General features: G+C 37.2%; 1 protein-coding gene across 1 annotated transcript in view; it reads left to right on the top strand.

Annotated features, from left to right (window-relative positions):
• The window catches only part of TTC6 (tetratricopeptide repeat domain 6), a 209195-nt gene that overhangs the window by 85157 nt on the left and 110681 nt on the right, over positions 1–13357 (top strand). Inside the window, exon 6 of the mRNA XM_019644672.1 lies at positions 4113–4307. Coding sequence (XP_019500217.1) covers positions 4113–4307 — 195 coding nt within the window. The remainder of the gene's footprint in view (positions 1–4112; positions 4308–13357) is intronic.

The following is a 13357-nucleotide window of genomic DNA, read 5'->3' as shown; positions in this document are numbered from 1 at the left end:
GCCGCGAGTGACTGCCTCACCCAGGAAGAGCACAATGATAATACCAACATGGGCCAGTGAAGCGACGTCCTCCACAACTAGACTGAAGAACAAAAAGGGCAGCAACTTGTCTGTTCCCCTTCCTAATTCCCCAGCACTGTTCCCCTCTCCCAATTCCCCAGTAAAATCTTTAAAAAAAAAAATAGCTCTTTGTGAGGCTAAAGAAAACTAAATGTTGACATGTTAGAGTTGAATTTTTTCAGTCACTGTAATGTCTAATTAGGATTAACTGCTTATTATATTGGTTACTTTTGTTATTATAAAATAAAATAAAAGACAACCCAACACAAAATGTCCATAGGCCAATCGAATTGTTTATTTAGATGGCTTTTTTTCTCTACTATCATTTCATGTTTCATCTCCTCCCACCACATTTTTAATGGAGTTTCTTATTATACAGGAGTGTAACCACAATTTTGAATAATAGTGTGTAAATGCAGTTTACATGTATGGTTTTATCTTTTGTCATTCATCTTGTTGAAACAGATTTTCTCCTTATTTCACCACTAGGTTTTTATGGGTTGTTTTAGTCTAGATTCTTCTTCATTTAACTCTTTATGGGGGCTTAAAGAAGTTTTAATTATTAGCTTTTGTTGTTGCTTAGGGCACTGAAAGGTGTGCTGGACCTGGAAGACAGCCTTTTTATGGCCAGCCTAAACTTTGTAAATGGATATTACTCACAATTTAGTAGCTGAGAATAGACTCATGGGAAAAGAATTCCAAAGTTTATGAAAGAGTCAAATTGGCATTTAAGTGACCCTGTACATGCCATTGCTTATCTACATTGCTTTAAGCTCATTTAGTTAGCAAGATTATGTATTAAAACAAATAGTGACAGCAGACAACAAGTATTTTACCTTCAATAAATAGTTACTGTCAGATTATCAATGAAGCAGAAACTTCTTGATTTTTTCCCCCCAAAACCTTGCATTTAGTGCATTAAGCAAAGTAGCATGGCCACACACAGAGCCAGAGTCTTTTCTTTTTTATGTCTTGGTGTTTCAAAGAATGACAAATAGTCCTGTTTAAGGAGAGTATGCTATAAAAACACACAGCCTTTCTTGAGCATGCCAAAAATATTTGTAGATCTTTTTGATATATATAGTACTGTGTTAATTCATTAAAACTGAAATTAGAAACTTTCATTAGAAATAAGAATGACATGCAGAGGAATAAAAATCTGATATTTAAAAAAATTATAAAAGACAATTTTGGGAAAATGTTTCTGAAAATCTTTTATTCCTTGTTCCTGTTTCTTTGATCAATTTTTTTTTTTTACCAAACTTTTCTCATCTGTGAGTAGGCCCCAGTATGAAATGTTTTCTTGAGACTTGAGCCATCTTTTGATAACATAGTGTTATTTAGCTCAATAACCAAGGGAGATTCACTTACAGATTTATGTTATTAGAGTATGTTGGGAACATAGGAATTCAGATTGGTTGTGGAGCTTTTTTAAGGAAATAAAAAAAAATGTAATCTCGTGTACATTCCACTAGCCAGGACCTGTCCAAAACAGAATGATGAGTAGATGAGTTTGACATCAGAACTTACCTTTTTCTCTCCTCATTTTTTTCAGTGCTTTCTTAGGATCCCTACTTCCTGGACACCCATTTTTAACCCTCCAGTTAGGCCTCTCTGTCTCAGGCATTTCCAAATGCATTCGATTTACCTCTCTTCTCCTCCTCCACTCAAACATGTTCAAATTTCATGTCCTCTTCTTTTTGGGTCCTGTGCTGTTTTGGAAATGGCACAAACCACTCTCTGTTAATGATTAATGTACATATCATGCATAGCAACTTGTTAGGTGCTGTGTGATGAAAAATTTTAAAAACAGCAATAAAAATAGAACAAGCATTTCTTGAACGTTTCATAGATCAGGGACTTATTGTTACCAATTCTTAGAAAGGCAAAAGTTAGGAATTTTTATTCTCATTTTACAGAAGATCTTCACAGACGTCAGTGATATAGTTTGCAACTGTTAGAACTGAGATTCTGATCCAGGCCCCACCAACTCCAGAATCTATTTTCTTTATACTATGCTACTATCCAGACACATAGAGCAATTGGTGGACAGACTTGCATTAATTAACCCATTAGATAAAAGGTCAGAATGGATAGCACAAGGATAGGGCAATGTATGAAAAGAGATATTTGTAAAAAAGAAGAAAAAAACACATTTTGCAGAGAAGTTATTCTTGGAGATATTGTTTGAAGGATGTTTAGGTGTGGACAAAAGGACAGGCAACATTCCATCCATAACTGAAGGAACCAACAGGTCTCGCTGGCCCTGTGAATTTTCCTGGAGACTGATAATAACACTAACATCTGCCATGTGAGAAACGCTATTTTAAATGCATTCACTCCTTTTCTTCTTAAAATAGTTTTATCTAGAGTGTGCTAGTGTTGTTATTCCCAATTTACTGAGGCATAAAGAACTTAATTGACTTGCTTGTGACCATGTGATAATTTTAAACAGGATTCAGACAGCAACAGTCTGACTCAACTACACTACACTCTTAACCGCTATGTTAGAAGTAGGGTCAGATGCTAGGAGCCTTAAAACTTAGAGAGAGGAAGTTAGATGAATGTAGCAAGTAACAAAGAGTCATTGTGCTGGGTAAAGGAGTATTTAAAGATCAATGTGATAGGATTTTGCAGGAGATACTGGAGAGGGGAGGAGACAGAGGGTACAGGGCTCAATCCAACGTGCCTTAGACCCTTGCTCTTGCAGGCTGAAGTGATGAGGACCTTGACTGTGTTGGAAGAAAGGATGGAGAAGGAGCACCCCTGGGCAGCCCTGTGCAGGGGAGAAGCTCAGCTCTTCATTGGATGTGCGGGTGAAGGAAAGAGGACTTGAAGATAGCTCCAATGTTTTATACCTTGAAGATGAGGAATCTAGATGAAATTTGAGAGCTCTCAGCACAGAGGAAATAGCTGAAACACTGAAGTTGATTTTTCCAATGTAGAAAGAGAAGTTCAACCTTGGAAGCCAGACCCAGTTGAGGAGATGGAGAAAGAAAAGTCAGTAACTGAGTCCAGTTGTGTTGAATTTGAGAGGTAGATGAAGAGCTGGGATGGTGCAGGCTTAAAAAAACTCATGGAGAAGCAACTTCAAAAAGGATCATCAATATTATCAGCTGTGGCTTGAAGGTCATAGAGAACACAATCTAAATGCCTAAGGTTTATTTGATTTGATTTGATGAAAAGATCATTTGGTGAAGAGTATAACGTTAGTATAAAGGTGGGGATGAAGTAATACTGGATAAGGGCCACTTCCATCTCAGGGTCGTTAACAGGCATTGATGGGGAAATAATTGGTTTATAGTCAGGAGCATTGTGTTTAGGTCCTAAGAGCTACTCACTAACTTTGTGACTTATCCAAATAAGCCTGGTCTACTATGAGGGTAATACGACCTCCCATATAAGTTCATTGTGGGGGTTAGAGAGAATGTGCGTCAATCACCTAGCAGAGAGTCTGGAACATACTAGGTGCTCAAACAGTATTTGTTGATTGGATGGCAAATGACACTGTGGATGAAGAAAGCAGATCTTTACTTCTCTACTTTGGAGAGGCAAGTTCTAGCATAATGGGAAGGAAGATACTACATTAACTGAAAGAGACCCAGGGTTCCCCTGGTGCTAGTTGATGGACAATGTACTATATTGTTCTATGTCTTCAGTGACATTAGCATTTGAACAAAGTAGCAAAGGAGTAATGCAGAATGGCTGGATATGGTGTCATCGACTGAGTTACAGAATTCAAGAGAGAAGAGGTTTGGGATGGGATGATAATGAGTTTGCTTTTAGATCTGTTGCTTTTGGGGTATCTGTAAGACACATAGGTTGACATGTTCTCTAGGAAGTTGGATATATGACTTTGAAGATTCGGTCAATGGCCTGCCATTGTGATATTAACTTTGTTGTAAATCATTATTATATTATCATTTTAAATCTCATCTCCTACATACAGGCATCCTTGTTAGAGCCTCAACTAAACTGTCAATGTAAATGTATTTTATATCGAAAGACCACACAATGATAGAAGAAGCCCACTTTTCTTTTCTTTGCTGCAGAATCCCACAGGACTATGCCACCCCTACCCTTCATGACCTGTGCATCACTGTCCCAGCCCAGGAGCTGCCCATCGACTTGTGCCTGGCTTCTCGGGTGTATCACACGGCTGATAAGAAGGGCCACAGCGCTCTGCTTGAACTATTGGGAGACTCGTTCTTAGACGATCACTCTACAGAAGAAGAGCAAAGACATAGGTAAGAGTTCCACTGTTAATTCTGTTTTAAACTAGAGGTTCCAATTTTGAAGACTTGATTCTGTTCTTGGACACCAGAAAGGAGCAGTTTTTGTCTTTTTACATTTCTTCCCAGGACATCCACAGTTTAGTTCGGTGTTTTCATTTCCTGCCATTATTAACATGAATCATGCCCTATCATAATAAGGTAACTTTAGTGATTTATGGTTCCCAAAGGGTGTCACGTACATTGCCTCACTTGTTCTTCCTAACATCTCTGTGTGTATAGACGTGGAAATTGAGGCTTATAAAAGCCAAGCAACTTCGCCAGGCTCATACAACTGAGAGAACCACAGATTTGGAATTTGAAGCCAGTCTTTTAGGTTTCATTGTCATTGGGAATACTTGGATCCCAGGATCATGTACAAAAGTCATTGCCTCTGGAGTTTCTTTCATTTCTCCCTGTGCCTCACTTTCCTTTGAATCTGAGTAGTCTTTTATGGAGAGTGTATAATTTTTAGCATCCTCAAAAGAGAGGAGAAAAGGGAAGGGGACCAACATTTATTTAGCGGTAAGTATTCTTCTACCACTGTGCTGTGTGCTTTGCACCTTTCCTATTTAAATCTTCAACTGTAAGGGAGAAGTCATAATTTCCATTTTATTCATGAAGAAACTTTGGCTCCATAATATGAGGACTCTTGCTCAAGTTCTTAACTGCAGAGTTAATGATTAGAACCCACATGTATCTAACAGTTTTTCTCAAACTTTTTTTCATTATCACCTCCTTAAGGAGCCCTTCTAGATGTTTTCCCCCTAATCACCCTTTCCTATTATATTTTAATACCCCAGATATACTATACATCTGTTTATATTAATATAAAATAATATTTTCATAGTTTAAAAGATCACTTAATTACACTATCACAAAATTATTAGTAGTTTATCCAATCTTTTCATGGTATATTCTGAGCCTACTTCCTCAAATTGACTTTTGGTAAAAATTGTAAAACTTTATTGCCTTCTTTCATTGTTTAAAATCATCTGGTTTCCCTGTGTTTAGCAATCACAATAAGATTCAGTTTGAGTCTCTGAAGGAAGGTCATTCTCATGTTTATTTTCTATTTAGACAAAAAGATTTTTTTAGGACTTGTTGTTTATAATTTTATACATCTAAGTCTTTTAGTTTTAATCTGTCAAGTCAATGTTTGCTAAATTTTTGAAAAAAATCATATGTGAAGAATTTCAGAAATTTCAAAATTGCTCCAGTATCTCTGCCAGAAAGTAGCAGTTTCATATGTTATTTTTTGAAATGTGTATTAAAAAGCCTAAAACTGAAAGAGAGAGAGAAAAAGACATAAACATAGTCATAAAACTACTATTTTGAGTCATTTGTGTTAGAGATCTACAAGCAAAGCATCATTTTGAGGAGTTACAGCTTCTATTAGTCATGCAAAGTGTTAAAAATACTGGTTTCTTTCTAATTAAAAAAATTTTTTTCTTCAAGTAGATCTCACTTTCTTTTTCCAAGAGAGTCAATAAATGTTCTATTTGATGATGATAATTCTTGGCAATTTGTTCCTAAGTACCAAACAAGAAGTTAATTTAAGTACTGAATATTTAATTCTCTGGCATCCATCTCTTGAGGATTACCTTGCTAAACATAGCTTAACCTTTTCAAAATATATCTGTCTGATGAGCCTACAAGTTTGGAGAAATGTATAATTTTTTTTCTGCACTAATAGGTATTCTCAAGAAAGGTAATTGTAAACAGAAAATGAATACCCTTCCCCTTTGTGGCTTTTCCGTTTTTCTGTGCAATGAACAGCTAACTACAAAGCATAATAATACACTTTGTTGTATAGTTTTATAGTTTGTGTATAGTGTTGTATATGCTTTCCTAATTCTGCATATAGTAATTATTATTTGTGACAAACACCAGGGATATTTTAATGAAATAACATGGAAACATACTTAAGCTTATTTTAAATAGCAAGGTATTGTTCAAACTTAAGTTTATTTTCCTAAATAGGAATTCTGATGAGAACTATAAAAATATTCTATTTTGTTCATATTTTTGCTTTTCAAATTTCTGTATTGTAAGGAGAAGTTTATAGACATTTAGTTAGAATTCTTAGCGTGGTATTTTAGGTTTTAAAATAAGGGAAATCATTAAAAGTGTTTAAACAGCTAAATTGATGTTTGGTGAACAGCTTTCTGAACATCTCTTGTATATGCATGTGTTTAAACCATGCATGACATTCTATAGAAGGATCTTATTCACTCAAGGTGTTAACATTTAAATTATTTCATGTTACTCTCTAACTTAACCAAGCTGCAATGTAAAAAAAATTCCTAGGTGTGGAATTATTTATTAAACTTTTTGTTTTAAAATTTTTGATGCATATTAATGGACTTCTCTCCAGAAAAAGTATACCAACTTATACTCCTATCAACTATTTATGACACTATTCATTTCCTTTCACAGACTACTAATTGTCAATCTTCTATTTTTTAAATTTATTTCTATAAGGTTGAGTACATTTTTAGATGTTTCTTGACTATTTGTTTTTCTCCTTTTGAGAATTACCAATTCATGTTCTATTGAGTTGTCATTCATCTTTTTCTTATTGATTTATAAGTGATCTTTTTATATTAGATTTTAATAATTTGTCATATATTGTAGACTTTGTTTTACTTTGTTGTTTGCTTTTTAGTTTGTTTATGGTGTTTCATGCTATACAGAAGCTCTAGTTTTTATGTAGTAAAAATTACCCATCATTTTCTTTATGTGTTGTAGTCTTGTTGTCCCTCTTAGAGTTTTTCTACACTTAAATTGAAACGTATTTTTTCATTTTTCTTCTAGTAGTTTTATGGCTTTTAAAAAAAGGGTTAAATCTTTGATCCATCTGTAATTAATTTGACAAAAGGACTAAGCATTATTGTTTTTTCCCAAATGACTAGTCAATTGCATATCATTTATTCAGTTAACCTACTTTTCCTCCATAGTTTGAAATACCATCTTTGCATACCTTAAATTCCAGTGTGTTGTTGACTCTATTTATGGACTTACATTGTGTTTCACTGACTTGTCTATGTAACTTGTGTATTTTGTTGATCCACCATTAATAAAGAGAGAGTTGGCAAAAATGCTGTCCTACAAAAATTGGTTGACCTTCTCAAGTCAGGTAGCCCATAGAGCCAGCTTTCTGGTGGTAAGCAATGCTTAGGCTGTAGTCAGCAGACCTAACCCTCCTCTCAGCTTCAAATTACATTGAAATTCCTAGTCATGTTAAAAAAAATGTGGACAGGATGTTAGTTCTATACATTAAAACAATAGCAGTGACAACAATAATTATAAAACCAAAGGTTAAGTGTCAGAATTCAATATTTAATTTCATTTATTATTTTGATACAAAAATCATAAAAATACAACATTTTAGCAAATATGCAAGAAGATGCCAAGAAGAAAATTACACAAAATCTTGCCATCTAGAGATAATACTGTTACGTTCTTAAATATATGATTCCAGACTTTTCTGTATGCAAATAAATCATATAGAACAAAACTGGGATGCTATGTACATAATGTTTTGTAACCTGTTTTTAAAAACTTATTATGTTGTAATTATCTTTCCATGTCAAGGAATACAGATCTGAATAGTCACTTAAATCCATCGGCAAATTTTTTTTGTGTACCTACTATGTGGCAGGCATAGAGTTAGGCACTAGAGAAGCATCTACAAACAAGAGAAACATAATCCCTGCCCTCAGGGAACTTGGAGACTAGCAGAGAAGAAAGGTGGTGAATTCATTATTGTGAATATGATAATTAGTATGCAGGTGTGCAGGGAGCTATAGAAACATGGAAGAAGAGTTCCTCATTATCTTGGGAGGTTTGAGGAAATGATACTTAAATTGAAACCTGAAGAATGAGTAGAAGATAGCTAGGAGGAGGGAAAAGAACATTTTTAAGGGTCTTGATACTCAAAAGTATAGTCCATAGACTAGCAGCACCAACATCCTCTGGAAACTTGTTGGAAATGCAGATTGTTCTTATGCACATTGAAGTTTGACAATCCTTGCTGTGGACAACTGGACCTCATCTGAGAATTGGAAAGAAATCCAACATTAGAGAACAAGAGGAGCAGTGATGCAACTGAGGTTGGAGAGGAGGCAAGAGTCTGATCATGTAGGATTTAATAGATGCCCTGTATGTGTATGTTAGGGTGTGTGTGTGAGGGCTTAGGGGAAAGATTCTCATTCACAGTGTATTGCATTGGGAAGCCATCGGGTTTTTTTGAGGAAGAATGACATAATCAAATTTGTTTGAAGATATGACAGTCCTCATCTTGACTTTTCAGTAGCATTTGGCACAGTGGCATTCGCTATTCCTTACGCTTTTATTCCTTGACCTTTGGGACACATTCTTTCCTGGTTCTCTTCCTGCCTCCCAGGCTATGCCTTCTCAAGTCTCCCTTGCTGGTATCTCTTCATCCCTTGACTTCAAAGTGCCCAGAGTTTATCCTGGAACCTCTTTTTCTCCCCTACCTACACTCTCAAGGTGATCTTATCCAGCACCATGGCTTTAAATACCATCTATATGCTGATGACTATCATTTACTAAAATAAATGCAGAAGGATGTTCATTGTCCTTATAATAACTAAAAACTGGAAACAACTTAAGTGTTCATTGATGGAAGACTTTCTGGTACATCTAATGATGGGATGCATTGCAATCATGATAAAGAATGAGGTAGAGGCCGTCCGAGTGGCATATTGGTTAAGAGGTAGCTTGAGATGCCAGCTCTGAGCAGCAGGGCCCCGGTTCGGATCCCACATGAGGGCCAGTGATGCCGCGCCCTCTTACAGCTAAGATGGTGAACAAAAGCTTGACCTGGAGTTGTGCTGCCGTGAATGGCTGGCAACGGCATAGGCTGCAGGGGAGCTGCAGTGGGCTGCCGTAAGCTACCCTGAGTGGCTGGCAGCCTGCGTGAGTGGCCAGCAGCCTGCATGAGCTGCCAAGAGCCAGCATGAGTGGCCATTCAGTGGCCATTGACCGATCTGCCTCACCCGGGAAGAGTGCAATGATAACCAACATGGGCCAGTGAAGCGATATCCTCCACAACTAGACTGAAGCACAAAAGGACAGCAACTTGTCTGTTTTTCTTCCCCAATTCCCCAACGCTGTTCACCTCCCCCAATTCCCCAATAAAACCTTAAAACAACAACAACAACAAAAAAGAATGAGATAGAGGGGCCTGCCGAGTGGCTTAGTTAGTTAAGAGTTAGCTTAGGAGCTTGAGCTCTGAGCAACAGGGCCGCCAGTTCGATTCCCACATGGGCCAGTGACACTACACCCAAGCTGAGCTGCTGCTGAGCTGTCAACAGGTGGCAGGATGGCTCAGCTGGTGAGAGGATATGTTCCTAACAACAAGACTGCCTGTTCAATGGTGGGCTATGCCTGCCTGCAACTAAGACTGAACTCAGCACCTTGAGCTGAGCTGCCACCCGGATGGCTCAGTGGATAGAGCATGTGCTCTTAACAACAAGGCTGTCGTTTCAACTCCTGCATGGGATGGTGGCTACGCCCACCCACAACTAAGACTGAACACAGCACCTTGAGCTTAGAGACCACGAGCTGCCGCCAGCAGCCAAATGGCGACTGGCGCCCTCCACAACTAAGATTGAAGAACAACAACTTGGCTGGCCCCCTTCCCCAATTCCCCAATTTAAAAAAAAAAAAAAAGAATGAGGTAGAGCTCTGTGAGCTGAAAGGAGGTAGAGCTAAATACATAAAATGATATGTGATTATATGAAATAATTTTGCATGGAAGAAAACTGAAGAAACTGTGAATTGTGGTCCCTCAATTTTCATTGTATATGATACACTAAAAGTCATAAAAAGTGAAACTGTACTTTGTCTTATTTTTTGCTTTATTATATGGTTTATGTTTGTCCTTCCTTTTATTTATTTATTTTTATTTTTATTTTTTTATTTTTTTATTGGGGAATTGGGGGGATGGGAACAGCTTTGGGGAATTGGGGAAGGGGAACAGACAAGTAGCTGTCCTTTTGTTCTTCAGTCTAGTTGTGGAGGACGTGGCTTCACTGGCCCAAGTTGGCACCATCATTGCGCTCTTCCCTGGTGAGGCAGACCAGTCACCGGCTTCTGGACGGCAGCTCACAGCGGCTGCTGGCCGCTCATGCTGGCTGCTGGCTACACACGGTAGCCCATGGCAACCCACTGCCACAGGGGCTGCAGCCTACGCAGTCGCTGGCAACTCCAGGTTGAGCTGTTGTTCAGCATCTTAGCTGCGGAGGGCAGTGTCACTGGCCCTCATATGTGGAATCCGAACTGGGGCCCTCTGGCATCCCAAGCCAGCTCTTAACCATCGCGCCACTCGGCCGGCCCCTGTCCTTCCTTTTTAATCGTTCTTAATTGTGTTCCTTGTAGATTGCATAGATCCAAATATCTTTAAGCCAATCAGAAATTTTTCTTATAATAGGTTGGATCACTTATATTCCTTCACTATCATATCAGATGTACTTGGTATTATTCTTTTCACCTTATTTTGTATTCTCTCTCGTTCTCTTTCTTGCTTCTTTGCTATTTCCTATAATCTGTCATATTTATCTGTGTGGTCTTTTTTTGTATCATTATCTGATATCTGGTGTTTTAGGAAAGAAATCTGAAGCAAGCTTGTTTTTATTTGCATCTATATTAGATGCATATAGAATTTAAAATTTTGCCTTAAATTAAATAATTTCACTAGCATATGTTTGGGAGTGGATTGTTTTTTAATTAATATTTCTTGGTACAGGAAACCCCTTTTTATATACAAATATAGCTCTTCAGTTTAGGACTTTTTCTGTTTAATTTTGAGTAGTGTTTCCATTCTGTTTATTCAGTGCGTTTCTCCAGAAGTATCAATTAGCCACGTATTGGATCTTCATTATCTATTCTCTACATTCATCATCTCTCTGCTTACAAGCCTCTGTTCCACATCAATAGTTTCATTTTCTGGGTTGTAAATTTCAGAAATTCCTTCTAACTATCATTTTAATACTGCTATTGCATTTTTCTCATTTTTTCTTAATCAACCTCTTAAGAAAATCTAAGTCTTATCTGAACTTTTAATTGTTCCGTGAAAGCATTTAAAAAATTTCCTTGACAAAACAAAGCAAACCCTTTCTAAAATATTTTTTAATTTCTATAATAAATCTTTTTCAAAAGGATGTTTTTCACATAACTTTTTGAATGAAGTATTTCTTTCTTCTACTTTGCAGACTCTCTTCATAGAACTCATATTTGATTTTTCTATGTACTCATCTTTGAATAAAGCTAGGTCATTTCTGACTGTCCAAAGTTAATATTGGATCGATATACCTGGTATTTCTTGACTGTTTATCTTGGAGACATTAGAATACTACTTTTAGATCTTAAGTAGGAGAACTAGAAGATGCAGGTTTATATTACTAATTTAGTCATTCAGGATCCTGAAAGGCATTGGGAGTGGGATGAGGTAGGATCTGAAACTTTTGCCTCTACAGTTTTTCTCTGTGATTGTTAAAACTGTTGTAGTAAAGGCTGACCTTTTACTATTGGTTCTTCTATATGATAAGGATTATTCTAGGCTTTTTTTCTGTGCATGCACATATATTATATACACATATATCTTATAAAAATGACATTAAAGATGTTGGGTTTAAAAAATTTTTTTTTGTAGCTGAGCCATCCTGCTACCTGTTGGCAGCTCAGGGGCTGCTCAGCGGCTGCTCAGCTCGGGCTGGACGCGAACCGCTGTTGCTCAGAGCTCAAACTCTTGAGCGAGCTCTTAACCAACTGAGCCACTCGGCCGGCCAAAGATGTTGTTTTGACAGTTTATACTCATTTGAGATTTTTATTTTAAAAGTGAAAGACTTGAGTAATTATTTTTGACCTACTATCGCTACTTCTTACAGTTTACAAATCAACTATATAAAGTGTGCTTATATTCTAAAGATTTTGATCTGAACCCTCCAAATAAGGTAGTGATATTTGAATAGGAAAACAGAAAATTATCTATTAGAAAATGCATTGAGGTACATTTATTATATAATTTATTATTAACAACAACTCTGTGTAATAGATAAAAACATACCATTTCCCAAATGAAGAAAATGTACTTCAGAGATTTAAGTATCTAGTCTACATATATAGAGGTGGTAAAAACTAGAACCCAGGTCTAGCTGATTCTAAATGTGGTTTCCATTATATCCCACTGTTTTGTGAACTTAAAAAAAGAAGACCCCCTCTTCTTTTTTTTTCTCTTTATGCTTCATTTTGAATACTTGTTCTCATCTTATTATCAGAACCAATCCTGGTATGAGCTAGGAAGAATCTGAGGAGCTCCAGTCGAATAATCTGAGATAAGCACATTTTTACCTTTGGTCTTTTGTATTTGATCCATTGTGACCAATTTTAGAAGCAGAGTTCCTGCTTATAACAGAGTGGGTGTCCTAGCTTATATTGTTTGTTACCTCTTAGGAACTGAAATCCTGTTACTGAGTCCTAGGCCAGGGCTGGAGCCTTGATAACTGTGGGAGACTTCCCTGACATTAACTACTTAATTACTAAAAGCTTTCATGAAATACTGCCTGGTTTTGGTATTCCCTATCACTGGTTGCCCCCAGCTAGAATGTGATATTGGCCCATACTAGACCTTTCGGATGCCACTTGTAGTGCACCACTACCACCTGTGGTCTGTTGTACTGCATTTGGAATGTTGTGTTCTGTCTTCTGCTCCACATTTCCTTCCAATGTGGGTATCTGGAGGTGACTTTTTGCCACCATCCCCCATTTCCTGCATTGTCTGCTATTTCTCAATGGTCAGGTCTGATCCTGCCCTGCCCAGCTCCCCAGCCCTTTCTTGGACTTGTTCCTTGCTGCATAATCCAAGATAGTATGTCAAAACATGTAAGGCTTAATCCTTGTTTGAGATCTAGCTAGTGACATGTGTCACAGAAGTGCACATTTCAGTGGCATAAGAGATCTCAGCCTTTCTCTAGCCTAACTGTCTCGTATTTATGGAT

The sequence above is a fragment of the Hipposideros armiger genome, unplaced genomic scaffold (assembly GCF_001890085.2).
Source record: "Hipposideros armiger isolate ML-2016 unplaced genomic scaffold, ASM189008v1 scaffold_90, whole genome shotgun sequence".
Lineage (NCBI taxonomy): Eukaryota > Metazoa > Chordata > Mammalia > Chiroptera > Hipposideridae > Hipposideros > Hipposideros armiger.
This window is presented reverse-complemented; position numbering and strand designations above follow the sequence as displayed.